Consider the following 27073-nt stretch of genomic DNA (forward strand, 5'->3'; position numbering starts at 1 on the left):
AATACATCATCCTGGGTCAAAAATCCATGTTTGTTTCTTAATATCCTCCCTTGTCAATTGTTGGTTAATTAAATGTAATAAATTCAGCCTCCAGAATATGTCTTATCCTCCATCCAGTCTCCCTCCATCTTCGTAGAATAAGGGGATTTCTTTATAGAGGAAAGGAATTTGTCTCCCTCTCTTGATATTGTGTTTGTGAAGAGATAAAATCAGCAAAATTTTCCACAAACACAATATCAAGACAGCCTTCGGCACTGACCAAAAAATAGCCAACATCTTAAGAAACCCCAAAGACAAGATCCAGCTAGAAAACCAAGGAGTTTATGAAATGCCATGCAAAATCTGCCCAGCCACATACATTGGACAAACTAATAGGAGAATAAATGCACGTATCGCAGAACACAAGAATGCAGTCAGAAAAGAAGAAAAAACTTCCTCCCTCTTCCAGCACCTTAAAGCAACAGGACCTGAAATTGATTTTGAAAAAACCAAATTAATCTCCAAAACTGAACATTTCAACAAGAGAATAATTATAGAACCCATCGAAATAGAGAAACACCCCCACAATATCAATAAACATGATGATACCTCCTGCCTACCAGACATCTGGAAACTAACCCTAGTCAACAAACGAGTCCCAGCCACGAAAACCGAGACTGGACCCAGAACACAGGAAGCAACCCTCACCAGACTCAAACCCAAACCCATCCCATAGACCAAATGCAACCACCATCCAGAAGCCAAACCATGGCAGCATCACCAACTGCTGCACCCCCTTCCGACCCTCACACAAAGCAAACTGACACACACCATGAACACATGGCCAGACCGCAAACTTGGAGCCAAACCAAAACCTGAGATGTTACACCAGAGCCATCTGTTCAGGACATTACATCACAGAACTCAGGAGGTCACAACACAAAGGCTCAGGATGTTACAATGCAGCCAACCCCCCCAGGAGGTTGCAACACAGGACTCAGGATATCACTACAGTAGAGTTCAGAATGTCATCACACAGCCCATTACCCAGGTTGTTACAACACAAAAGAACAATAGGCACCCAGCCAGTACCTCAGCCACACAGGATGTTACGAAACAGCCGACTAATCTGCAAACATCAACTCCATAAAATAATCAAGATGTTACAACACAGCCAACCAATCCGCTTACAGCAACAAAGCCAGCACTCCACACACACACACACCAATATTTATAGAAAGATGGCAGCTCCGATCACACTTTAAGCCCAAAACCCAGCCTGAAGATGGCGAGTGAGACCTCACTGAAACGTTGCCAAGACAATCTCAATCTTACACTCAATCTTACACGGGAAAAGACCCGAATACAACAAGACCAACATATATATATATATATGCTCAATATTTCAATCCAAAATTATAAGAAAAACTCAATAGAATCTAGGTATTTTGCAAATTCAAAAAATACAGAATTCAGTAGTGATATATAATACCTCTTCACCATACTCACTGAACATTGCTATGCTTTCCATATGGAAGGGACAGAGGTTATCCAGAACAACATATGATCAGAAGGAAAAAGAGAAAAAGCAATTAGAGTCCAGCAAAGGGTTGAAATAAGTCAACATTCAACCGCTGATCAACTTTTAAAACAAAAAGCAAAATAAAACAATAAAATCAAAAAGTGAAAGTTAAAAACCCAGCATGCTTATAAAATGAAATGCTTAACAGGCAAATGGATATGCCCAGTGACTTTCCAATCACTTCCAGAGGGAATTGGAATCTTCAAGATCCCCCTTCTCCGCTGGATCCACAATCATCCAAAGTCATCTTGGATCACTCCTAAGTGCTCCCCTTCAAAACCAGGGAGCAGCACTACCAAAGAACCAGCTTTAGTGGTGAAATTAGTAGATTGCCAGTAAGAGAAAAAAGAAAATCTTACTGAGCAGCAGCCATCTGGAATGAAGAGGTACGGTCTTGTAGTCCAACATCCTGTTCTATCATCTTATATGATCTTAGTCAAATGTTTGTTCAGTCTTCCAGTGATGGAGCACTCACAACTGCAGGAGGCAAGCTGTTCCATTGATGAATTGTTCTACTTTCAAAAAAATCCCTTCTAGTTTGGAACTCTCTTTCACAAGCTTCCACCCATTACTTCTTGTCCTTCCCTGTAATGTTTCGGACAGCATTCAAGTACTGGAATTAATGGATGGGTGGATAGAAGGATGGACAAATGGATGGGAAAGTTATTTTACTAATCTTTACTACTCTAATATATATATCTCTCCTGCATAAGATTGCTTTTTTAAAGAAATGAATTTTTAAATATCCTTGACATGTTAAAGCAACAATGTCCACAAAAGAATACACATGATAGGAATTTTTTTTCCATGACAGGGAAGAAGGCATGTGTAGCATTTTCTAAAACTAGACTGTGGTGGCAAAGAAGACATTGTTTTTCTTTCTTTACAAAATTTAATTTCCCCTTGTTTCTAAGATGTTGCTGCTTCTTAACAATAGCACTTATATACTGCTTCTTAGTGCTTTACAGTCCTCTTTAAGTAGTTTACAGGGTCAGCATATTTTCCCCAACAATCTGGGTCTTCATTTTACTGAATTTGGAAGGATAGAACACTGAGTCAACCTTGAGCTGGTGAGAATCGAACTGCTGGCAGAATTAGTCTGCAATACTGTGTTCTAACCACTGCACCACTACAGCCACCAAGGCTCCTCTTTTTCCTATTTCCGCTTTTCTTTGTCTTTTTACTTAAACAATTTCTTATTAACTCTTGGACCGTAATCTTTGCCCACAATCTAAAAGTATTTAGATATAAAATATATATATGTATGGTCAATATTTTAATGCTGTTCTTGATATATGAAATATTGAAGTATTTTGGTGTTTATTTAAATTTATGGATAGTTGAAATCAACAATACATGCTGTATTTAAATGTGAACGTGGCTTAGCCGATTAGCTGTTTCACTGTTGAATGCCTAATTCTCATTACTTGTGTGGAGGATACAAGTTATTCACTACATTTATTTTGTGTTTCAAAGTGAGAACAAGCCTTTAAGTCAATATTTAAAACTGTTGATGGAAGAACCCAGAAAACTGTGAAACTTAAGTGTAATATAGTTAAACAATATATCCAAAATCCTTTGATAATGGCCTATTCTGATGGTTTTTTCATCTTATTTTGCCACTAAATTGTGTACCTCTTGTTCCCTAGAAGAAATGGGCCCCCAGTCCATTACAGACAATGAGCTGTAACTTTGGAGGCTGAGTCATTTTCAGATTTTAACTTCTCTTTCCATCTTACACAATTCTACTCCAAAATGCCTTTTTTGAAATACAAGAAAAAAAACCAATTGCCTTATTCTTTTTTTTTTCCATTTGTAGTGCAGAGCTTTTGTCCCTCAACTTATATTTATCTTATTTCTAGATTGTCAGTAGAGAGAAGAAATGGGAATTGTCTGCTCCCCAGCTTATACCTTCATCTCCAGTGAGTACTTTATCTTCATTTGCTCTTCAGATAGTACACCTCTCTTTTTCCAGTCCTTCTTTTCTATTCTTTGAATAACTGAGCTCATATTAGTTATTCCAATATATGAAAACAGGCTCATAAAGTGGTGATGTATTTCATTTGAAGCTGTGATTCATGTTAGTGCCCTCCTATGCCTAGTTCGCTTTAGTTGCAACCTTTTAATCTTTCAAAAGACTTCCTGCGTCAAAGCAGTGCTTTGTAATTTGACTGGGAAATGAAAAACAGAAGAAGAGTTGTATAATAGCTGCTGAATGAATCTTCCTATCTAGAATGTTGTAACACGATCACCTGAAAGGCTTGACACCATTTTGCCATATGGCAGATGAAACACACACACACACACACACACACACACCAAAAAGGCAAGAGAGAGTGAAAGTATATCTCCGTCAGCTTTTAGTTTCTTAGACTGCAATAAATTTTGTTATAGTTTAATGTGAGCTCATGAATGAAATGTGGAATATAAATCTAACAAAAGATAATCTTTAAATTACAAAGGCAATTGGGACCAGAATTTCCATTGCTAAGTGGTCAGGAAACACCTTGTTACCTGAATGCAATGCTTAGTAACAGTAATTCATGAAGTTCTAATTGCTGGTGTCACCTGCCGACTGTATGGGTCATTAAGAGAGAACCTCATGAGATCCCAACTTCCAACTTGTTACCATCTTCCCCCATTGACTTGGCTTGTGGGATGATGGCAGGGAATGCCAAAACCCATAATTAGGTGTCCACAACTCACTGTGATATCCTAATTGCCTATTAGACACTAAGCATCCAGATCACAATGTCAGGACTACAAGAACACTGTGATGGCCTGAACTCCAAGGACCAATTGTATATTGCATCCAAAATTATTTTTGTAACATTTGGCTAATATAACAACAAACTTTCCTACTGAATTACTATATTTAGAAAAAAATCCTAATCAGCTGTTTTAGTTGATTGGTGTAAAATGTAGAGTAGCTGTGTTAATTTCTCTATTATATGGGATAATGAGGGTCATTGCAACCCACCTGAAGACAGGTAAGAAAGTAACAACTAAAATTGATAAAGCTGTGCAAAGCTTTAAAGGAATGCTTTGTTTTTGATGAAATTTCAGAATTATTTTCTAGAAGGATGAAGTTCTTGCTCTTTTGCAATATAGCTGTTGCTATGAAAAGAGGCTGAAATAGCTGTTCTTCAGCAAGGTTAAGAGATGCTTTCTCCTGCAGAATGGCCAACCTCAAGTCAGGTGGCTGCATTACCAGGGGAGAAGCATATGTCTCAGAGGCAGTCCATTGACACTTTCACTACTCCCTAAATTTTGGCTAGCATGTTTTGAAAAAGGCAAGCCAAGAAACTCTTCCTCTCTCTTTGGCTTCCACTGGTTAAATTTCTGGGCAGTGCATCAGAGGGAGGCAGGTTGATAGTGGTGCTCACCAATTTCTTTTTGTTGCCAACTGGTCAGATCTCCTGCTTGTAGGTGGTCATTTATTTTAAAAATATTATGTGCACTTGCTTCAGGGATGGGTGCTGGTGCTGGAATAGTTTATGCTTTGACTCTTACTTATTTAGGACCCCAACTTTTTTATTGACTGGAATACTCAAGAGGTAACATAAACAACGTAGTCAGGACTATGAAATATTTTCAACCTATGAGATGACAAAATAGTTTTCTGAATAGACATAATCCTTGTTAATTGGAACTGGAATTTCCATTGCTAAACAACATAATCAAAAAATGTTATGTCACATGACTGCATAGCTTAAATTTGGCAGTCCCGGCAGTTCCCATTGCTGTCATTAAGCGAGAATTACAACCATTATGTAAGGAACATAGGGATGTGGTGGCTCAGTGGTTAAGACACTGAGCTTGTCGATCAGAAAGGTCAGCACTTAGGTAGTTCAAATCCCTAGTACTGCATAATGGAGTGAGCTCCCGTTACTTGTCCCAGCTTCTGCCAACCTAGCAGTTTGAAAGCATGTAAAAATGCAAGTAGACAAATAGGAACTACCTTTGGTGGGAAGGTAACAGCGTTCCGTGTGTGTCTGGTGTTTAGTCATGCTGGCATCTTGACCATGGAGACGTCTTCGGACAGTGCTGGCTTTTTGGCTTTGAAATGGAGATGAGTACCGCCCCTTAGAGTCGGGAACGACTAGCACATATGTGCGAGGGGAACCTTTACCTTTATATAAGGAACATTGCTGCCAGATTTTCTGCAACCTTCCCCATTGACTTTGCTTCTGGGAGCTGACAGGGAAGGTAGCAGATGGCAATCACAGGACATTGCAACTGGTGTTACTATGAGCTGGTTGCCGAGTTCCCAGATCGTGATCACATGATCACAGGAACATTGTGACAGCTGGAATTTCAAGGACTGGTCATAAGTACCAGTCATTCAGCGCAACTTTGAACAATCACTGAGTAAATGGTCACTGAACAATGACTATCTGTAAAACAATGTGTGTCCATGGTACATGTACATGCAATGGACAGGAGTACTAATCACATTGTTCTGTCATTCCTTCTTTGTAAGATCCAAAGGCAAAGGGATGTTTCACACTATTCTTTTTTTAAAATGTCATTTTATTATTAATTTCATGATTGTTTCAAGAGATTCAGTCTGGATGGGTATTAGATCTGACTTTGGTTCTTGATCATTGAAAAACACTCCTAAGTGTTTCTTGTTTGAGTCATTTATTCAAAATGTACCCATACTATTTTCAGCATGAAGGCCTGAATCTGAAAAGTGACAAATACGAATTTAGTGTATTTTCTATTGTCAAAAATAAAAATTGGTTTATAAAATTGGCAATGCATTTCCATTTGATTCTTGTTTAAGTTCTTTATTCGGTTGGGTAATTGATAACTCTGAGATTAAATGAAATGTGGTGCCAGAATGAAGGATTTTTCTAGACTGTGCACCATTTGTACTCTGTATCTATCTCATCCATTCCATTGCCATCCCATGTGCAATTTATATTGTCTTTTGCTTTTCACATATTTTCTCATCTTAGTGAAACATGTACTCGCAACACATTGTCCAATTCCATGAGAAATCATAAGGTTACCAGAACTACACTTAGGTATAAGATCTGCAGGAGGTTTTGTGTTTTGAGATGTGCTTTATAGTATTTTCCCTCCAGTCAAGGGACATTCAGAGCCTTCACTAACCAATCTGGGTGTCTTGATTTAGTTAGGAAATTTAAAGACAAAGTACAATACATTGTCGTGAGCTTAAAAATTGAATACAAATATACAAAACATAATTTCCAACCTACCAGTTTTCATCATGTACCCAGTATATATTTATTGATTTCTACTGGACTCCCACAATGGCCAGGACTACAGAGAAACTCTCTGGATTATCATTATGTCACAGAGTCCCCCTGTGTAAGAAATATAGAATAATTGAAATGCTTTCTGTAAAATGGAGTGTGAAATGTAATGTAACTCTCTTCTGATAGAAATGAGGTAATTTAGCAAGAGGACTTAATCGTTGATCGAACAAAACATATCTGACATAGCTACTGCTATACCTATTGGCATATGATGTAAGGCACTTTCCTGGTACAGATTGTGTTAACATACTTTGCAGTTAAAGAAACAATTAAATTCTACAATTACATTTTCAGTTGGGATTATTCTGAGTTTATTTAGTCAGAAGCATTTGACTAGGCTTATGCGTTTTAAGGGGGCTGAAGATGAATGTTCATTAGATTTTTTGGGGAAAGTTATTTATGTTAAAACAACATTTCATGAAAATGCTCATATGTATTCATTGTTTTTACTTGTAAAATGCCTTTTATGTGTATTGTATGTTAATATACATTTTGATTTGATTTTCATTCTTTCATAGAATTTGTTAAGTCAATCTGATATATGGTGTCTGAAAATTATGGCCAAAGATTCTTCTGAATGTTATTTGCCTGAATTACAGCAACAGGATGTTTCTATTAAAATGGAACCATATAAATTAGGTATTCTTGCAAGAGGGGCTATCTTATTATTTTTATTATACTTTGTTAATAATATTCCAAAGCCTGGCTAGGCATAATATAAAAACCACTAGAGACTGTGGTTAAAGTCTTTGCTTAAAGTAATAAAAATAGTATTCCTTTATTTCATTTCCGTAGAAGGATTTTATATATAATTTATAAATTATATATACATTAATTTATAATTTCTGTTGATGAGTAAATTTTGTCCCATTTTATGACATTCCTTGCCACATTTGTTAAATGAATCAGTGCAGTTGATAAGTAGGTAACACGGTTGTTAAGTGAATCTGGCTTTCCCATTGATTTTGCTTGTCAGAAGGTCATAAAAGGTGATTACATAACCTTGGGACACAGCAACAGTCATAAGTATGAACCAGTTGCCAAGCATCTGAATTTTGATCGCATGATCATAGGGATGCTACAAATGTCGTAAGTGTAAAAAATGGTCATAGGTCACTTTTTCAGTAACATTGTAACTTTGAAAGGTGACTAAATGAACTGTTGTAAGTCGGGGACTACCTGTATTTATTTTAGCAAAAATAACTAAAATCATTAAACTTTAGCAAAACTTATCATAGTAATATGATAGCCAATAGTTTGTGATGTGACACAACCATGACATTGCAGGCTAACAAAGATAGAGCATTCTTTTGAAGTTTACTGAACTTTTTAATGCCAAATATTTGATAAAACCTATACTCTGCAGTGTAGATTTGAAATGATTTCTTTGAGTGTTTGTTTATATTTTACTTATTTTTAGTTAAAAAGTAAGTCTAGAAATCTAGAATCATACAAATGGAAGTGATGACAGAATTCGATCAACTCTAATTGTCAGGCCTGCAGCCGGTTCCTTTTAGGATCTTTGGCCTGCCACACTAATATTCTTTTCTATTATGCTGTTTCATTAGTGAGGAATTGGGAGGGGAAATAGTAAGGAGTAGAATGTGTTGTTGTCAAAATAAAAAAATCACTTCTAGAAACCAAGGTCATCTTTTGTTCTCTACACCTCTGAGCCTGACCGGAACTGGATGGGTGGAACTGCCAGCGTGGCAGTGGAAGATTGGACCATGTGATGGACTTGTTGGTGTAGAGGCAAGATCATGAACTTTCAACTGGGTGGGGAAACCCTAGGAAGCTTTTAGATTCGGGTTTCCACAGATGTACCAACATGTCTTTCTTAATAAATTGGAACTTTGAGGAAAGCTCTGCCTTGGACTCTGATTTAATTTTGTATGATATTTGGAATGCTGACACTAATCTTTTCTCAATGTAATACCTGCTAAAGCATTTTGAATAGGAGGAGGAGCCGAAGTCGTGACGGCACGACGTGTGATCTCAATGCTCTGAGATCGCAGTCGATACTTTTGTCATTGGGGGGTTCAAACGGACCTAAACCATCCCGAAGAGATAGTGAATAGGAAGATTACGTCTTGCTGATCTCGGGATATCGCAAAATCTCCGAAGGAAGCAAGAGAAGATCTTCAAGCCGGTGACAAAAAGTCCAGCCAAGGCTGACAAAGTCAGGGCGGCTCCAAACGGAACGATGTGGAAAGAGAAAGTGTTTCCAGCTGGTGAGGAATTTTTATTGCTTTAAAAAAAGAGTGCCTATAAAAACTCAAAAACCAATTTAAATTAAAGAATAGAAGAACTTAGCGGTGAATTTGAACTCTGGAATGGTTTTGGACAGAGGTTATCATACTTCTTAAATGTTACTTACATGGATTGAATTATGCAAACTCTTTGAAACGGATGGATTAAGTTCTCTTCTTCTAACATCTCTCTGTGACTCTCTGTAAACTACAGATTAACCTTTTCCTCTTTTATTGTGGGTATTTTTAAAACTCATTTAAAGATTGGATTTCTTTGTCTAATTTGATATACAAAAGAGATACAAAAAAAAATATCCCCAACCCGGAGGCTGATCGGAGTATTTGTGTATTCAAAGATGGAAAGTTCCTTTTTTTTCTCTCAAGGATTGTTTTGACTTCGGCATTGCAAGGCTTTACTGTTTGGCTGTTTGGCTACCTGATAAGACTCCACAGTTGTCCCTTTGAAGTTTGTTTGCATTCATAGAGAGCTGGAAACAGCATTCTTTGCGAAAAACAGCGGTCTTTGTGAGCATATGCTTTAATCTTGTTGACCTTTTAAGCGAAAGTAGCTTTGTATGAATATGGCATTTCAAGACAACGTGGAGCCTTTGAATTTGAAAGGAATATTTTCAGAACTGCAAAAATTATTAAATACAGAGGAAAAAATTGAGAGAAAATTGGAATACTTGGAATATTTAACAATAAAATATGATGAAAAAACAGAAGATGCTTTTCAAATGCAAAATGAGGGGATTGAAACTCAAAAAACCGAAATGGAAGATGAATATAAAGAAATTAAACTTGTTGATATTTATGGCAATTGGTTTATTTCTGAGAAAAGAAAGAATGGAATATAGAAAGAGGAATTAAATGGAGAGGAAATTTATCTCAAAAGGCAAGATAAAGAAGAAAGAAGAAGAAGAAGAAGAAGAAGAAGAAGAAGAAGAAGAAGAAGAAGAAGAAGAAGAAGAAGAAGAAGAAGAAGAAGAAGAATCATCATCATCTATGAACTATGAAATCCTACCTGCAAAATATTTGATAACACTGCTGATAATCAAAGACAAGCTGAATAAGAAAACAGAAAGAGGGCATCAAGAGTACATGAGAAATCTTACAAGCAAGGAGTTGCTAAAATGAGTCCATACAGATTTGATTAAGATGATGTTTGGAGGACTGGTTCTACAAATGGCAGAAGATATGAGATTGTTTTGTTACTGGAAAGATACAGGTTGATAGATGGAAGAGTATAATTTAAAACTTGCTAAACCTAGTTAAATTTAGTGATAATAGGTACAGTTAAATAAAAAATTGATAATGATAGTAATGTATACAATGTGTAGTGTTATGATAAGTAATAATTGGATATGAATATTGAATGATACCAGTGAAGGGAAGGCTAGAAATCCTTTTGCATTATATATAAAGGTTAATAATAATAATAACAATAAAACTAAATTAGACACAGTTAAATTTTGATTATTGGGGGGAAATGTTATGATAGGATATAATCAAGAGAAGATAATGATAATAATCTATATATATGTATGGGTATAATATAAGGAAATTGGATGTAAATTGTAAACAGTGATTTGGAAAGGAGGATTAGAAAATTTTGTTATTAAATATTATGGATGCTTAGCTAGAATAGGATATAAGGATTTAGTGTTAATGGAGGATTTTATGAATAAGTAAATGAAATGCCAGTATGTGGTTATGTACTAAATTTGGGTATATTTTATGATGAAGGACGTTTAAACAATTAGAGTCAAATAAAAGTGGAGGTATGATTATGATAATAGGTATAAACATCTGAGTTAAGATACTAGAGTTAATATGAATTATACTTGATGACGGTGGAAAAGATGCACAAAAGCCTTTTGTAACCAGTATGTAAAGGAGGAGGATTTTTATGTTTGTTTTGAAAATAAAAAATTAAAAAAATTTGCAAAAAAAATTAAATAAAGCATTTTGAATAGATATCTCTCCGAGGATTTTGATTGAAAGGTAATGTATAACTTCATGAAGCAATCTATTTTACTGAATGACAGTTCATACCATCAAGAAACTTCTCTTAATAACCTAATTTGAATCTACTTTCTGTAGTTAAATCAGTTGATGCTAGTCCTGGAACAAGAAAGAACCAGATCTCTTTTTTTCTCTATTTGTTAACTTTTCTGCTGTTATTTCTATTGTCTTCTATTAGATTTCTTTCGCTATTCTTTATGGTCATGCCTTCCATTCTTGCACACCATTTTGGTAGCCCTCCTCTAAACTCATTGCAGTTTAAAAAGGACATTGAAAAACTGTCTGATGGTCCTTTTGGACCTAAACCATCCCGTAGAGATGGTGACAGAGAAGAGTACGTCCTGCTGATATCAGGAACACCACAAAGTCCCTGATTGATCCAGGAGAAGCTCTTATTTCCGACGACAGAAACGCAGCCATTGAAGCAGCTGAAGTTTGGACAGCTCTGGAACGGAAAGAAAGGAGAAAGAGAAAGTGTGTCGAATTGGTGAGGAAATTTTATTATTAGAAAAGAGACTACCCCAAAAAAATAAAGCTAAATTAAAATTGAAGACAGAAGAGAGCAAGTGGCGAAATTAAGCCACATTAAACTTAGTGTGTTATCTTTTTTCTTTTTTTTATGGATGGATTTTTTGCAAATGTTACCTATTTTTTAAACTGAATGGATTAATTTTTCTTCTTCTATTTTTTCTTCTTTTTTTATACCCATGGATTAAAAAATTTTTTTACAATGCTTGATTGGATTGTTTTTTCCTCTCCATTTAAGAATCTTTTTTCTTTAAGTTTGGAACATAAAGAAGTTATAAAGAGGAATACAAAGAGGGCTGTAACAACAGAGGAAAAAGAAGTAACACTGCCACATAGAGGCTGGAGGCTTGGAAACATTGTTTTTTCTTTTTTCTCTTTGATCATTTGACACTTCAAGGCTTTTCAGCTTGTTTACTGAGAGTGATAACAGGAAGAACACAGGTTGTTTACACAGGTATTCTTTGGGAGTTTTATCAGCAGCTGGAATAGAGGGACAACAAAGCCTTGACTTGAAAGATTATAATGAACTTGCTTGAAATCTAACAAAAAGCCTTGAATGCTATAGTGGGAGTGTTTACAAGTTGGAAGAATGGCATAACAGGAAAAAGAAATTTTAACATTGCAAATGATTATGTTTGAAATTCAAAAATTATTAGTGGTAACAGAAAATTGAGAAGAGATTGGAGAATATAGAACACAAAACAGAAAAATTTGATGGAAAAATTTAGGATGTTTATCAAATGAAGAAAGTGGAGGACAGAGTTCTAAAAGTTGAAGAAAAAAATGATCAAAGAGATAAGGAAATTGTGGATACTGACAGCAAACTGAGTGTGGTTGGAATTGGTAAGAGTGGAATATGGAAAGGGGAGAGAGAAGGACTGGAACTCTACCCTAGATTTCAAAGTATAGAAGAAGAAAAGAGAGAAAAATTGATGGAGGTAAGGAGGGAAATCTTGACAGAAGCACCAGTGATATCCAAAGACAAGCTGATGGAAAGAGCAGATGGAGGGTTTCGAGTTTTCATAAGATACGAAATGAACAACAAGTTGCGAAGAGAAGCCCATACAAGACTTACCAAGAAAGTAATCAGAATATTAATGCTACAAATGGCAAGAGACATAAGACTGCACTATTACTGGAAAGAAACAGATTGATGTAATGAGTAATCACATATTATTACATATGAGTAATATGTAATGTAATATATATATATATATGCTGGTTTTGTTGTATTCGGGTCTTTTCCCGTGTAAGATTGAGATTGTCTTGGCAACGTTTCAGCGAGGTCTCACTTGCCATCTTGAGACCTCGCTGAAACGTTGCCAAGACAATCTCAATCTTACATGGGAAAAGACCCGAATACAACAAAACCAGTATACCTACACCCATGAAAATCTAGGAACACACACATACACATGTTTGATAATAGGAAATTTTATATAAACTACAAATGGAGACTATGAGAGGAGGTTTAAAAGCTTTATTATTAAATATAACCAATTTATATTTAGAACATGTTATAAAGATGTAATGTTATTGGATGATTTTAGGAGGATCTAATGGAATGCCATTATATAGTTTTACTTTAAATTTAGAATATTTCATATAAAAGGATGTAAAAACCATCATAGTCAAATGTACATATATGATTTAAAAATATGCGATTTGATATGAATTGTAAGTGATGACTATGGAAGGGATGCATAGAAATTTTGTAACCAACTGACACACTTTTTATAATTTGAAGATGGTTTTAATGTTTTTTGTTTTGTCCGTTTGTGCTTGTTTAAAAAAAAACTTTTTTTAAAAAGAAAAACTGTCTGATATTGACACAATATTCCAGGTTGAGTTTGACCAAGCTGAAATATAATGGGATAATTACTTTTTGTGATGAGTACTCAAACTCACGTCAATAGATCTCAAAAGAGCATCCGCATCTCACTCTTGGCTCATATTCAATTTGTGATCTACAAGAACATCCAGATCCTTTTTATATCTACAGTTGCCAAACCAGGTCTGTCCCATCTTTTTATCTTTCTTTGTAATTTCATCCTGTATAGTTTGGCCATTGTTCAAGCCTATTTAGATTTTTAAAAAATCTTTTCTTCTGGTTCTAAAGCATTCGCCATTCCTTATATTTTTTTATAATCTGTAATTTTTGTATCTATCCCCTCAGCCCTTTCACCCAAGTCATTAACTAAACTTTTGAATACTATAGGACCAGAGTATTGCTTGGTGGTATCTCACTGCTTCCCAATCTGATGTGGAGCCATTTTTAATGACAGAAATGTCTGTATCTAAACCCATGTGTTACATGCCATGTCTAGTAACATTTTTTTTAGAAGCCATTACTTCTATTCCCTATTTTGTTTATCTTTAATTACCTCTCTTTCATCACTGGAACAGTTATTTTGAAGCTGGTGTTTGTTTCAGCTATTGTAAACCCTTAAAACCAATTCCATTAGTAGCTTAAATATAATGCGAAACTATGGTTATCATTATTCATTAAAGAATCATCCTATAAAATGCTTCAACAGTTATATCCATGCCAGGATGAATGTAACATTATTACATTTTATTTATTTATTTATTTTAAATCTAAATATGCCCACAATTTACTGGAGTAAATCTGATCGTTCTCAATTTTAATTCCTAAATCGGATCCACAGTTGCAATTCAGGTCTCAGCAGGAATTATACTGCCAAGGATTAGACTCACAGCAGGGAACTTTGCATTATAAAGATAAAGAGAGTAATTATTATTAAAAACTATACCAATAAAGGCAGTTAATAAATGTGCATGTTGTGTAACAAGTACATAGGTTGAATTGCCTTTTATGATTCTCTGAGAGCACCCTTGTAATTGATCATAATGGCTTATCTGTTACACAAAAACTGTTCCTTTCTCCCCTGATGTCTTCTCCATGTATGTGAAGGCTGAACAAGAGTGGCTTTTGCAGTTGCTTCTTTTTTCACTTACGTTCAGAGGAATACAGAAATGCATAGCAGAAAGCAGTGTTCACATTCACACTTTTTAACAGTAACTAACTTCTGTGGAGGGCAGTGGTCTTGGTTTCAGTGCTTAATTAGCCACATTAGTATACAAAGAATAAGTGATGCACCTTTCTAATGTACAGTGTATGTAGACAATTTAAAAATATGTTTCTGGAATATAAAAGGAAGCACTATAAAACACTCAGTGAGTTGCTAAAACTGTTGAAAGCAGGCCTCCCAAATTAAAGAAGACACTACAGTTTGCAGTCAGTCATGAAATTATATACATATTTAAACTAGACTAAATTCTTACGGAGTATAGTAGTAGGATAAATGCAAATAGGACAAACCTCTGTAGAATTGAATTTCAGAATAATTGAATTGAAAGGACCTAAATGTTAATGTTTTTTATAAACAAAAATGAATGCCATTTATTAAAATATTTACCCTGTCTTTCATTCACGTAGAACTTCATGCAGCTAATAATAAATTGTAAGCAAATGGTAAACATATGAAAAAATACAAACAATAGGACAGTTGATTAAACCCAAAAACCAGAAAAGCTCAACTAGAACAGAGTGAATTTATGTTCAGTTATGACTTACATATTGTGTTTAAATATGTAATCTGAAAACAGGTGGATTAATCTGGCATTTTGAGGAAAATAATTTTGAAATCTCTGTCTAAAGAAGTGCTAATCAGTACTGTTTTAAGATGGAATGGAATAATATGGGATAATAGGAATCTTAAATATATGTAACTGTCTTTATAATGGAGCATGTTAAGAGTTCTGTAAGAGGAAAACTTTAGTGAGGAGATTAAGGGTTTGTAAGAGGAAGCTTAAATAACACCTAGCCAAACCGCAGGCTTGAAGACAGGAAACTTAGCTGCCTGTGACTTACTTAGAAAAGCCACAAGTTATTTTAGCTTTGAGAGAAGGGAAGGGGGAGGGCCTGTGGGGGAGGGGAGCCTGTCAGATCTATAATAGTGTTTGCATTAGAATCCTTCGGGATTCAGTCTCCTGCTTTCTTGTGTAGCGACTGAATCTTGCGCAATAAATCTTTTCTGTTTGATCCCGGAATTCTGTGTCAGTTCCTATATTCCATAATAGTTTAGCTAACCATAACTACATTCTTACATTCAAAAGACAAATAGTAACCCTATGTGTACTTCAAAAATATTCAGAACAAGTCCTTTGGGCTTGTCAATTAACCATCTTACAATATAATCATCTTCAAGCTAACTAGGATTGATCTCATTTAGAAAATGCTATTAAGGAAGTGTCCATTTGCATTTCCTAAGAAAGAAAATTTCGTAAGATTGGCAAACTTTCCCTCTGTTTTGTTATCCCACAGAGAGAGGGAATTACCAGATATGATGATGATATCCATCCAGTTGTGCCCTACTCTTAACAATTCTATGGGCCAGGGTCTCTCCACATCTTTCAAACTTACACTAATTATTTGAGTTGTTCTATGCTCTGGCTGGTGTCAGCTTGGATAGTGCCCAACCACCATATTCTATATTTATATGTAATGTATGACATGTGAATGTAGCTTTTTCAATTAAATTGTGGAAACTATATGCTAAGGAATGTCTTGTTTTTCTCTCTTCTACTTTTTTTTGCCAGAAATAAAGGATGGATATGCAAAATCACTGCAGTCCTCCTCCTCCAAATTCATGCAATCAGGATACAACTACAAGAGCTATTAATCTTTGCTTGGGGATATACACTTGTATCAATAATTCTGGTCAGGAGATATATCAGCAGTTTAGTGGTAGATTCTGTATAATTAGGTTTCTGCTGATGGTTTTATGAGCGTGCTGCCCAAACTATCCTGAGTACAAGGAAGATAGTTTAGATGGGTCATTAGTTATTTAAAGGATTGTAAATTTTACAGTTCATTATCATGTTTTATAGAATTTTGTTTTAGAAGGTATGTGATGAAAAGATAGAAAAATGTAACAAAATGTTATTTGTTATTCTAGTAAAAAAAGTTATCAGATTAATTTCTTTTGAAATGATATTCCCATTTTCAGATAATATCAAAATCATGTATTCTTTGTACTGCAAAATATTTAATAAAAATGAGGAGTCAAAACGAATGCTTTCTCACTGCATGAATCACTATGAAATGGTAGCAGTTTGGAAGTCTTACTCTATGGTTACAACTTGTCTTCTTGGTGTAATCTATCTTGCCCAATCATCAAAACTATAAATCATATGTTCATTTTTTTCTGTTTTACACAAAAAAATACATGTAGGCTTTTCAGTCAGCAATAATTATCTTTTATCAAATAAATCAATTTAGTAATCTTAGAAAAATTTTATCATCTTCACTCAACCATTCCTCCACTGTAGGTAGCACTGAATCTTTTTTTCTTTATGTATAAAGTAATATTCCTACAGATACAAAAACAAAGTGTCCTGACTTTTTCCCCCCAGTTGTTTGTCCATCAACCCCAAAAGAAAAACCTCTGATCTCAAGTATATATTAATCATTAAAATCCATTGCATCAATGTATTACTTTGAATCCAATAGAATACCTTTCTATATAACCTCCAAACATAATAAAATGCCCCTTCTCGTCCTTCATATATCCAGCAGAAATTTGATTTGCCTTTATACATTCTAGAGTTTTTTAAAGTGATTATATATATATATATATATATATATATATATATATATATATATATATATACATTATTTTTTAAATATAAAAATTCATCTATATAATGAATATATAGATACATTATTATAAAAAAGTCTAAATTTCAATCCTTTCAACCACGTATTTTTCCTTTGTCACATCTGTACATTATGACCAAAAAACTTTAGTCTACTTTATCATACATTATTTCACTTGTTCTTCTATTTTAAATTTTTATAACTACATGTTCATTATTTGTATGTAATATTATTTCAAACGCTGTCTCACAATGTTCAAAACCAAGAACTCTTTGTCCACTTTAAACCATTCTATTAATTGTAAATAAGAGAACCATTGATAACTATACCCCCATTTAACTCTTGGTTTTCCCCCCACCATACAAATCTAAAAATGTTCTTCTGCCACTTTTTAAAATGGTACATCAATTATCAAAAAAGTATTGTCTGAGACATGTTTTGCCTAGACATTTCTCCATAGCGCTGCTTGGAGAGTCCAAGGAAGGGTTAACACAGCCTGTTTGCCCAAGGACTGAGTAGATTTTTCCCCTCTGGCCACGCCTCCTTTGCCTCTTCTGGCTCAGTTTTAAAAACTCAGTCCGCCCGATAGGACTAGTTTTGGGGAACTCTCAGTTTTGAGTAAATAGACTGGGTTCTCCAATAGTAATTTTAGAGTATTTTATGTGTTAATATTAAGTTGTTATTAGGATTTTCCCCCAGATTTTATTATTTTGACTTTTTATTTTCCTTTTTCTATTTTTGCCAAGAAGAAGATTTTACAAAAGTAAGGCTAAGGCAGCGATCGGTTCCACAGCTGCTTAGTCGCAGCTGGGGGAACAAGTGAGGCCGCTCGTCCGGCGTCTGCTGGCGAGCGCAGGGAAGGACGGCAATCCCCGTGTTTCCCTGGTCGCTTTGGAGTCTTTTGCCGATCGGGAGAGCGGCGGCCATTTTGAAAAGCGCTGCTTTGGCGCGCTTTTCGGCTGCAGCCAATAGGGAGCGCCTGGACCTTAAGTGAGGCTTTTGGTGCGCAGAAGAGCCAGCGGCCATTTTTTTGAAGCATTTTACCCACCAGAAAGCAGCAACAAGCAGCAGAGCCTCTCCGCCTCAAACAGACAGCCGCGGAGGATTGCGAGGGCTTGCCTGGGTCTCCAGCAAGCCTGAAGTTCCCCAGCCACCCAAGGGGAAGCGGCAAGGAGTGTCCTGGTGCCTGATCCAGCCTCCCATCTGAGTCTGCAGACGCTTCTGGAGCCGTCGGGCCAGCGTCCACTGCCCTTCCCTCAGCAGCGACCTCTTCGGATCAAGCTCAACCAAGGATGGCTGATGAAGGTTTGGAGCGAAGGGAGGAGCTGGCAGGGCCATCTGCAAAGCGCAGTAGGCCAGATCCCTCAGGCCAGGGGAGAAAGGGAAAAAAGGGCGCTGGGGGGAAAGCTTCCCACTCTTCAGCTGGGAGCAAGGCCCCCAAAATTCAAGGAGACAAGGGGCAGGACTCCCTAAAGGACAAGTCTGCTAGGCCCCAGGTTCCCTCTGCACCCTTACCAAGTGAGGCTGGGCCAGTTCCTTCCCCACCCATTCAGAGGGAGATAGAGCAGGGGGAGGAAATGGGGGATAGATCTCCATCCTTCTGTGATAGGGATTCCATGTCAGGATCCCCTGCAGCCTCTCTGGGTTACCCAGGTTCTCCTAGCTCTTCAGTCAGGGAGGATATCCCCTCCTTTCAATGTTGTTTTCATGCAGAGGATCAGAGAGATCCTCCTAGGGGTACCAGGGGACAGGCCTGTGACCAATCCAGGCCTGTAGAGGACAAGGGCCCAGCTATGTCAGCAGAAATGAGGGATCTCATCACGCAGGCTATTTCCCAGGGTGTGGTAGAGGCCTTGAGGCTACAGGAAGGCAGGGGTGGCAAGGCCTCTAGGCCTGTTCGCCCCCTGGGGGAAAAGAGGACCAGAGTCCTCGATTCCCCGGGCACTTCTATCACCACAGAGGTGTCTACGTGGGAGGAGGAGACTGCTGAGGAATTTGCTCTCTCGGAGGATGAGGATATGCCACCAGACAAGCCCTCCTTCACTGGTCTCTTTAAGCCATCCTTGTTCAAGGCCATTTTACACAAGGCCAGAGCCTCTACTGAGCTTGGTGCCAAACCTAAGGACAAGGAAGTCCCCTCTACATCCCAGGACCTCATGGCAGGGCTGTTCAGCGAAACAACCCCTGACCCAGAACTGATACCAGTCCCTGACATGTTCATGGAAGTTATCCAGCGCCAATGGGCGCAGCCAGGTACCCTGGCCAACCCCAGTGGCGCAGACAAATCACTGTACCCCTTAGAACCTAGGCTGGAGGAGGTATTGAAACCTCTAGAAGTGGATGACCCTGTGGTCTCTCTGACCTCTAATTCTAATCTCCCGGCCGAGCTATTAGAAGGGTTAAAGGCAGAGGATAAGAGGGCAGAAAAGGCTAGTCTCAAAACGCACCAGGCGGCTGCCTGGGTGATCAAAACCTCCACTTCTGCCTTGTTCTTTACGAGGGCATCCCTATTATGGCTGCGCCAACTCAGATCTCAGCCCCCATCTGAAGCATCTCGTTGGCGACATGATCTTAACAAGATCATTACGGCTGTGGAATATGCCTCTGATGCATCCCTGCATGCAGCGAAATTCGCCTCCAGGGCATTAGCGTCTAACATCACTTCTCGCCGCCTGCTTTGGCTCCGGCACTGGCAGGCGGACATGAAGGCGAAGTGGAAGCTGGCTTCAGCTCCATTCAAAGGGGACAACCTCTTTGGGGATTCCCTAGAGAAATTCCTAATTGAGACAAAGGATAAGAGGAAGGTTCTTCCTTCCACCTTCAGGAAATATGACAGGAAAGGTCAGGGCTCGTTCAGGAAACAGGCCTTTCGGGCACAGGAAGGTGCCCAGGCCTCCACCTCTTCCTATTCCTCCCAAAGACAGTTTAACCAGTCCTCTGACAGGTCCCAGGAACGAAACAACTTTTCTTCCAGGGGCAGACAATCCAATCAAGGGTCCTTTCGGAAGCCCTTTCGTGTGGGCTCCCACAACCGTCAGTTTAGATGTGGGAAGTGACCGTCTGGGGTCTCCTCCCATCGGGGGCCGCCTGCAATTCTATGCAGACCGTTGGGAGGAAACAACCTCGGACAAGTGGGTCTTAAATACCATCAGGAGGGGTCTAACCTTGGAGTTTCTATCCTTCCCTCCGCGGACCTTTGTTCGCTGCCCACTATCCAGGAACCCTGTAAAGAGGGCTCTCATGCAGGCAGAAATAGATCATCTTCTGCAGATCAACGCAATAGAGTCAGTTCCTCCAGAACAGGAAGGGAGGGGGTTCTATTCCATTCTCTTCCTGGTCCCCAAGAGTTCAGGGGGGTGGAGGGCCATTTTAGATCTGAAGCGCCTGAACAGACATCTGGCCTACAAGCGCTTCAAAATGCAGTCTCTTCAGTCGATCCTAAGCTGCATGCGACAAGGGGATCTGCTCACCTCCATCGATCTCAAGGAGGCGTATCTGCATGTGCCCATCCATCCCGCACACAGGAAGTTCCTGCGCCTGTGTTACAACGGAAAGCACTTCCAATACAGGGCGCTTCCGTTCGGACTTTCTTCTGCTCCCAGAACGTTCACGAAGCTTCTTGCAGCTGTGGCGGCCCACCTGCGCAAGCTTCCAGTCCGCCTGGAGTGCTATCTGGACGACATCATCATCCACTCAAGGACTCATCAACAAGTGGTGAGAGATGTAAACATCACAGTTCACACCTTACAGGACCACGGGTTTTCCGTAAACATGGAAAAAAGCAACTTGACTCCTGCCACATGCATACAACACCTGGGCGCCATAATAGACTCGGTATCTTGCCAGGTGTCCCTGTCTCCGGAAAGAATCCGCAACCTCAGGAGCAGAATCCGGTTGTGTCGCAAGAACAGGTCTTGGCAGGTAGTGCAACTATCCCAACTGTTAGGGATCATGATTTCTTGCCTCAACATAGTTCCCTGGGCACATCTTCATGCAAGGGAGCTGCAATGGTTCTTGCTTCCAATGCAAAGAGCAAAGATCAGCAACTCCACCAGGAAAGTTCGCATCCCACCAAGAGTGACTCGGTCTCTGAGTTGGTGGCAGTCTCGAGCAGTGGAGAAGGGCTGCCTATTCAGAGAACCCGACAGGATCGTGGTAACGACCGACGCCAGTCTCTACGGTTGGGGGGCGCATTGCCAGGGTCAGTTGGCGCAAGGCAGGTGGTCCAGCACGGAGGCAGCCCGGAGCATCAATTGGCTAGAGCTCAGGGCAGCCCGGCTGGCGCTGAGGAGATTTGCAGAACAGCTGAAGGGGCACTGCTACTGACCGACAATGTGGCCACAAAGGCTCACGTGAACCGGCAAGGAGGGACCCACTCCAAAAGACTCATGTCAGAAGCGGAGGCCATAGGGTGATGGGCAGAGATCCACTTAGTGTCGCTGAGGGTGGATCACATCTCCGGAACCAGCAACGTGAGTGCGGATTGATTGAGCCGTCAGACCATCGACAACTCAGAGTGGCAACTTCATCCGGACCTGTTCGCACAGGTGGTAAGGAGGTTTGGTCTCCCTCAGGTCGACCTGTTTGCAACGGCGTCAAACACACAGCTCCAGCGGTTCTTCTCCCGCTACAAGTCAGCACAAGCGGAGGGGACGGATGCCCTGAGGTCCAACTGGCCTCCAGGTCTGCTTTACGCGTTCCCGCCCCTCCCCCTGATCCTCCAGGGGATCTACAATCTGCTGAAGGAGGGGGCGGAGCTCATCCTGGTGGCTCCACATTGGCCCAGGAGATCCTGGTTCGTGGACTTGGTCGATCTGTCTGTGGAACAACCGTGGAAAATTCCTCCAGACCAGGTATCCTTGCGTCAGGGGGCCATCAACCACCCAGAGCCCCAGTGGTTGCAGTTAGCCGTCTGGCGCTTGAGGGGCAGCTTCTGAAGGACCAGAGCCTCTCAGACAGCGTCATTAAGACTATCCAAGCGTCCAGACGTCCGGCCACTACTTGTATCTATGACGCGACTTGGGCTGCCTTTTCTACCTGGTGCAGCCAACGGGACATTGACAGTGTGGAAGCGTCCATCCCTCAGTTGTTGCTGCAAGAGGGTTTGGACAAAGGACTGGCGCCAGCCACACTCAGGCGCCAGGTTGCTGCATTATCCACCATCTTAGCCAGACACCAACTTCAATCCCTGAGTCACCATCCTCAGGTCAAGAGTTTTTTGAAGGGGGCTTACAACATTCGACCCCAGGTGGTGCACAGGTACCCGACCTGGAACCTACCCTTTGTCCTGCAGGCATTGACAGCGGCTCCCTTCGAACCGTTGAGGAAGGTCTCTCTTCGGCATCTGACCCTTAAGACTGCCTTCCTCATAGCCATTACTTCAGCCAGAAGGGTATCTGAGATTGCGGCCTTCTCGGCCAAGGAAGAATTGTGCATCATACACCCAGACAGGGTCATCCTACGGTTGGACCCCGCCTTCATGCCGAAGGTGAATTCTCATTTTCACAGGTCTCAGGAGGTGATCCTCCCGAATTTCTGTCCCAGCCCTCAACACTCCAAGGAGCGCAGGTGGCACAAATTGGACGTGCGAAGGGCAGTCCGCACGTACTGAAACGTACTAAGGACATCAGGCACTCCGAGGCCTTCTTTGTGTCTTTTCAACCAGGCTCGCTGGGGCGCAAGGTGTCATCTTCAACCATAGGTCGGTGGCTGCGGGCTTGCATTAAGATGACATATGACCTTCAGGGCAAGCCAGTTCCACCTCGTGTAACGGCACACTCCACCAGAAGTGCGGCCACGACCGCGGCCTGGGCGACTCAAGTATCTATTCTGGACATTTGCAGAGCGGCCACGTGGGCGTCTCCCACGGCCTTCATTAGAAACTACAAGATCGATTCCTTTGCCTCTGCCGAAGCCTCCTTTGGCCGTAGAGTGTTACAGAAGGTTATTGAGGCTCCGGACAGTGCTACTTCTTCCCGCCCTGGGACACCATAGCTTGGGCATGTCCCTTCCTTGGACTCTCCAAGCAGCGCTATGGAGAATGACCGTTGTCTTACCTGAACGGTCGTTCTCATGGCGCTGCGGAGAGTCCAAGACCCACCCAGGGTAATTGTTTAGCTCCGAGATTGTATCTTTACACAGGTGTGAGCTGAGGACGTCTTCGTCGGACAAGACCTCGTTTTTAAAACTGAGCCAGAAGAGGCAAAGGAGGCGTGGCCAGAGGGGAAAAATCTACTCAGTCCTTTAGCAAACAGGCTGTGTTAACCCTTCCTTGGACTCTCCGCAGCGCCATGAGAACGACCGTTCAGGTAAGACAACGGTCATTCTATGCAAGAAATTTCTTTTTATCACAAAAATTCTCCCCAGAAGTGACAGCTATAGTCTCTCCCTCTTTAACATGTATTTTTAAACTTCATTCTATGTCTCAACCTATTCATTTTGAAATAACTTACAGGTCATGTTTGTCATAATGATATGAACTAGCACACTCTATAAGGGCCAACTGTTTATGAGATTATTGCACATCTTGTTTGTCCAAATTCAGTATCCAAATTCACTGCTCCATAAGCATTTTTTGTAGATATGTTCTATCTCTACCCATGGTATCATATGTGTACTAAAGTATGATTAGTACAATTATGTCCCCAACAAACATACACTGGGATTACCATGAGCTTTCTATATACTTTTGTCTATAAATAAACAAAGGAAAAGACATCATACATATAGTAATTGTGCTACTCATTGTTCAACCATTTGCTAAGGATTCTGTTTATTTAACACCATACAGAGCTCTTATCACATTCAACAACAATACTTCAATTTGCATCTGTATTGTGGGTTATTGTCAAATATATCTAGCAATTTTGTAATTTTGAAAGGGTAGTCTGTTCATTAAAGAAGATTGAAGCCCCTTCATTTGGAGTCAGTGTGTAATTATAATAAATCATGTCAGATGCCAACAAAACAATACATGAAGGAACAAGTCATGAATAATTAATTTGGGACTGGCTATCAATAAGCAAAATTAAGAATGATTGTTAATATCAATTTCCTGCTTTACCGTTAGAAAGGTGTAGCATCGCCAAGATCACTATAGCAAAATGTAGCCAAGTATAGTATTTTGTTGAACATTAATTACTCATTGTCTCTCTACTAGTTCATAATTTTCAGTTGTGAATTTGAGGAGATAATCACATGATAAATAGTTGCTTTAATATTATGGGAAAATAATGGATAATAGGATTTAACTGACTCATTTTCTTTCTTTTCAGAAACCATATTCTTCATTTCCCTCCCTAAAGCAAAATTGGGAAGAATATCGGCTTCAGTGTTTAAAGTATCTCCGAGACACCCCCCCTCTTGTGGCAGGTAGGGCTTCTTAAATGTAATATATGGCAACCACAAACATATCAGTCAACTTTGGAGAGCTACAGAATATTGTCTAAAAATGTTGCCAAACACTCCAAAAGGAGAATCTTAATAAGGTTCAAACTTCAAACAAAAATCAATTTGTACACTTTCTCACAACTACTATTGAACATCGTTAAAAGCATATTTTACTGTTAACAAAATTTGGGGGTGGGGTAGCTATAAAGGATAATTTTAGCTATAAAAGGCATTAGAAACAATATCTTGGTTTGATTTTTAGGAAAGTTTTCATCCCTATAGCATTTAGTTTTATGTCTGGATCTAATCAATTCATAAAGATAAATGTTTAGATCTGATTCTGTACCATTTTTTTTCACTGCTTCCTCTCAGAATTGCACTGCCAGTAACAGCCATGGAGAATTGCCCCTACTTGTAATAACAATAGCCAGATGGAAGTAATTTCACTTTATCATTTTGAGCAGCTAATACTGTTACTCTCATGGTTTAATAAATCCTGTTGTAGTTTTAACATGTTGAATAATGCTGCATGATGGTCTTTTGAGTGGGAATTTCTGCCGTGTGTCAATCATATCATTTACAATTTAAAACAACATGACAACAGGACAAACACATGAAGTTCTCTGAATAATTTGATAGACCAGTAAGACAATGCCAGGTATTACATGTTGTAAGCAAGACATAGTGGAATATATCTAGGTGGTCTCAATGAAAGCAGTTGCTTTCTTCACCATACCCATAATCTTATCTGTTTAAGTCATTATCATGTGGTTTCTGTTTGTCAGATGAAACCATAAGAGTTTGTGATATACTGAATCTCTTGCAACTTTTATGTACAAGTATACTGTATGCACACACACACACACACACACACACACACACTGGCCACTTTCTAGTCCATGATATAGAGGCTATTATTAGTGCAATATTCTTAGGTGATTAACAATGTCTAATTTTAATTTAGAGTACTTAAATCTAATAGGGTAATTTTCACTTTGTCAATAAAATAGTCAGTCTAGGACAAATATTTGGTTCAATTCTTAAGATTCATTCTGAACATAAATATATACATAATCCACAGCTTTTGAATTTTAAGTTTTATCAGTTGTGCTGTAAACAATATTGCAACAATTTGTGCAGTGTATGCTTCCTTTTTACAGTAGTAATTTATGATTGATAGTAGGACTATAAATGTCAGAATGAAGTCTCCGAGAAAGGTTTAATTTCAAGGGAAAAAATGTGCCATTGCCATGACCTGCAATTCTAGACTAGCTTTTTAAAAATCTAATTGAGGATTTGAGCTGTCGAATTTTGAGGTTTATTTGTAAGGTTAAATCTTAAACGTTTCTTTCTAAAATTCAATTTACTGCTTTGAAATAGTATTTAATGATAAAAAACAGGTTGAAATCTTTTTAAAAGTGAAATAATTAAAACAATACATGTAATACAATGTTATTTATTGGGGTTTTTCCTCTGCTGACTTCTTCTAAATTATTCTCTGTTCATAGAAGGCAGGTTTTGCAACAGGACTTTTGACAACTATGTCTGCTGGCCTGATGGTATTCCTGGCACCTATGTGAATATGAGCTGCCCTTGGTATTTACCATCAGGTAACTCCGGTAAGTTACTTGCATACCAGTCCTGGAAAAAGGTCAAAATGATCTTTCTTCTCACTAAGATGCTAAACTTGTTGAAAGCTTAATGCCCATCGGGCAGTGTTCTGCAGCCTATTGCCCTTGAACCACGGTATAGGTAGGCCTTGATTTATAATGACAATTGGGACCAGAACTTCTGACAAAGGATGCAGTTATTAAGTGAATCATCATGTGAATATGTCTGATTTTGCCACCTTTTTTTGTCTCCGTTGACTTTGACTATTGGAAACCTGTTATGAAGTTGCAAATGATGATTGTGTCACCCTTTGATATTGCAATCATTGTAAATTCAAGGCAGTTATCAAATGCTTAGATCACAAACCTGTAACAATAGAGACTGCAGTCATAAGTCATAAATTGCTTTTTTCAGCACCATCATAACTTTGAATGGTCACTAAATGAATAGTCTTAAGTATGTAGATCTATGGCTTTCTGAATTATCAGGTATGCTGGCCAGGGATATTATTAGCTATCATCCTTAGACATCTAGGGAATTATAATTTTAGCAGATTTTCCAGAATGAGGAAAGTGTTATGATCCAATGGGCTAGACTTTAACTGACCTATGTACTAAAAGATAGGATTAGATATCATGTGGCATTCTAAAAGTTGCTGATCTAACAATATCCCAGCAGTTTTAGCAAGCATAATCTGTGGTGAGGAATGCCAAAATGGCTCAGCAGATTCTGGAAACAC

The 27073-nt window shown here is 38.9% G+C and overlaps 1 protein-coding gene across 3 annotated transcripts in view; it reads left to right on the plus strand.

Moving 5' to 3' along the window:
- The window catches only part of GLP1R (glucagon like peptide 1 receptor), a 124200-nt gene that overhangs the window by 40988 nt on the left and 56139 nt on the right, over window positions 1-27073 (plus strand). For 2 of the 3 annotated variants that reach the window (XM_081940841.1, XM_081940843.1), the window contains exons 3-5: window positions 3424-3483; window positions 24609-24705; window positions 26232-26342. In XM_081940841.1, the coding sequence (XP_081796967.1) occupies window positions 3424-3483; window positions 24609-24705; window positions 26232-26342 (268 nt within the window). The remainder of the gene's footprint in view (window positions 1-3423; window positions 3484-24608; window positions 24706-26231; window positions 26343-27073) is intronic. The other variant, XM_081940842.1, reaches the window with a different exon arrangement.

This window comes from Natrix helvetica, assembly GCF_964273705.1.
Source record: "Natrix helvetica genome assembly, chromosome: 2".
Classification (NCBI taxonomy): Eukaryota; Metazoa; Chordata; class Lepidosauria; order Squamata; family Natricidae; genus Natrix; species Natrix helvetica.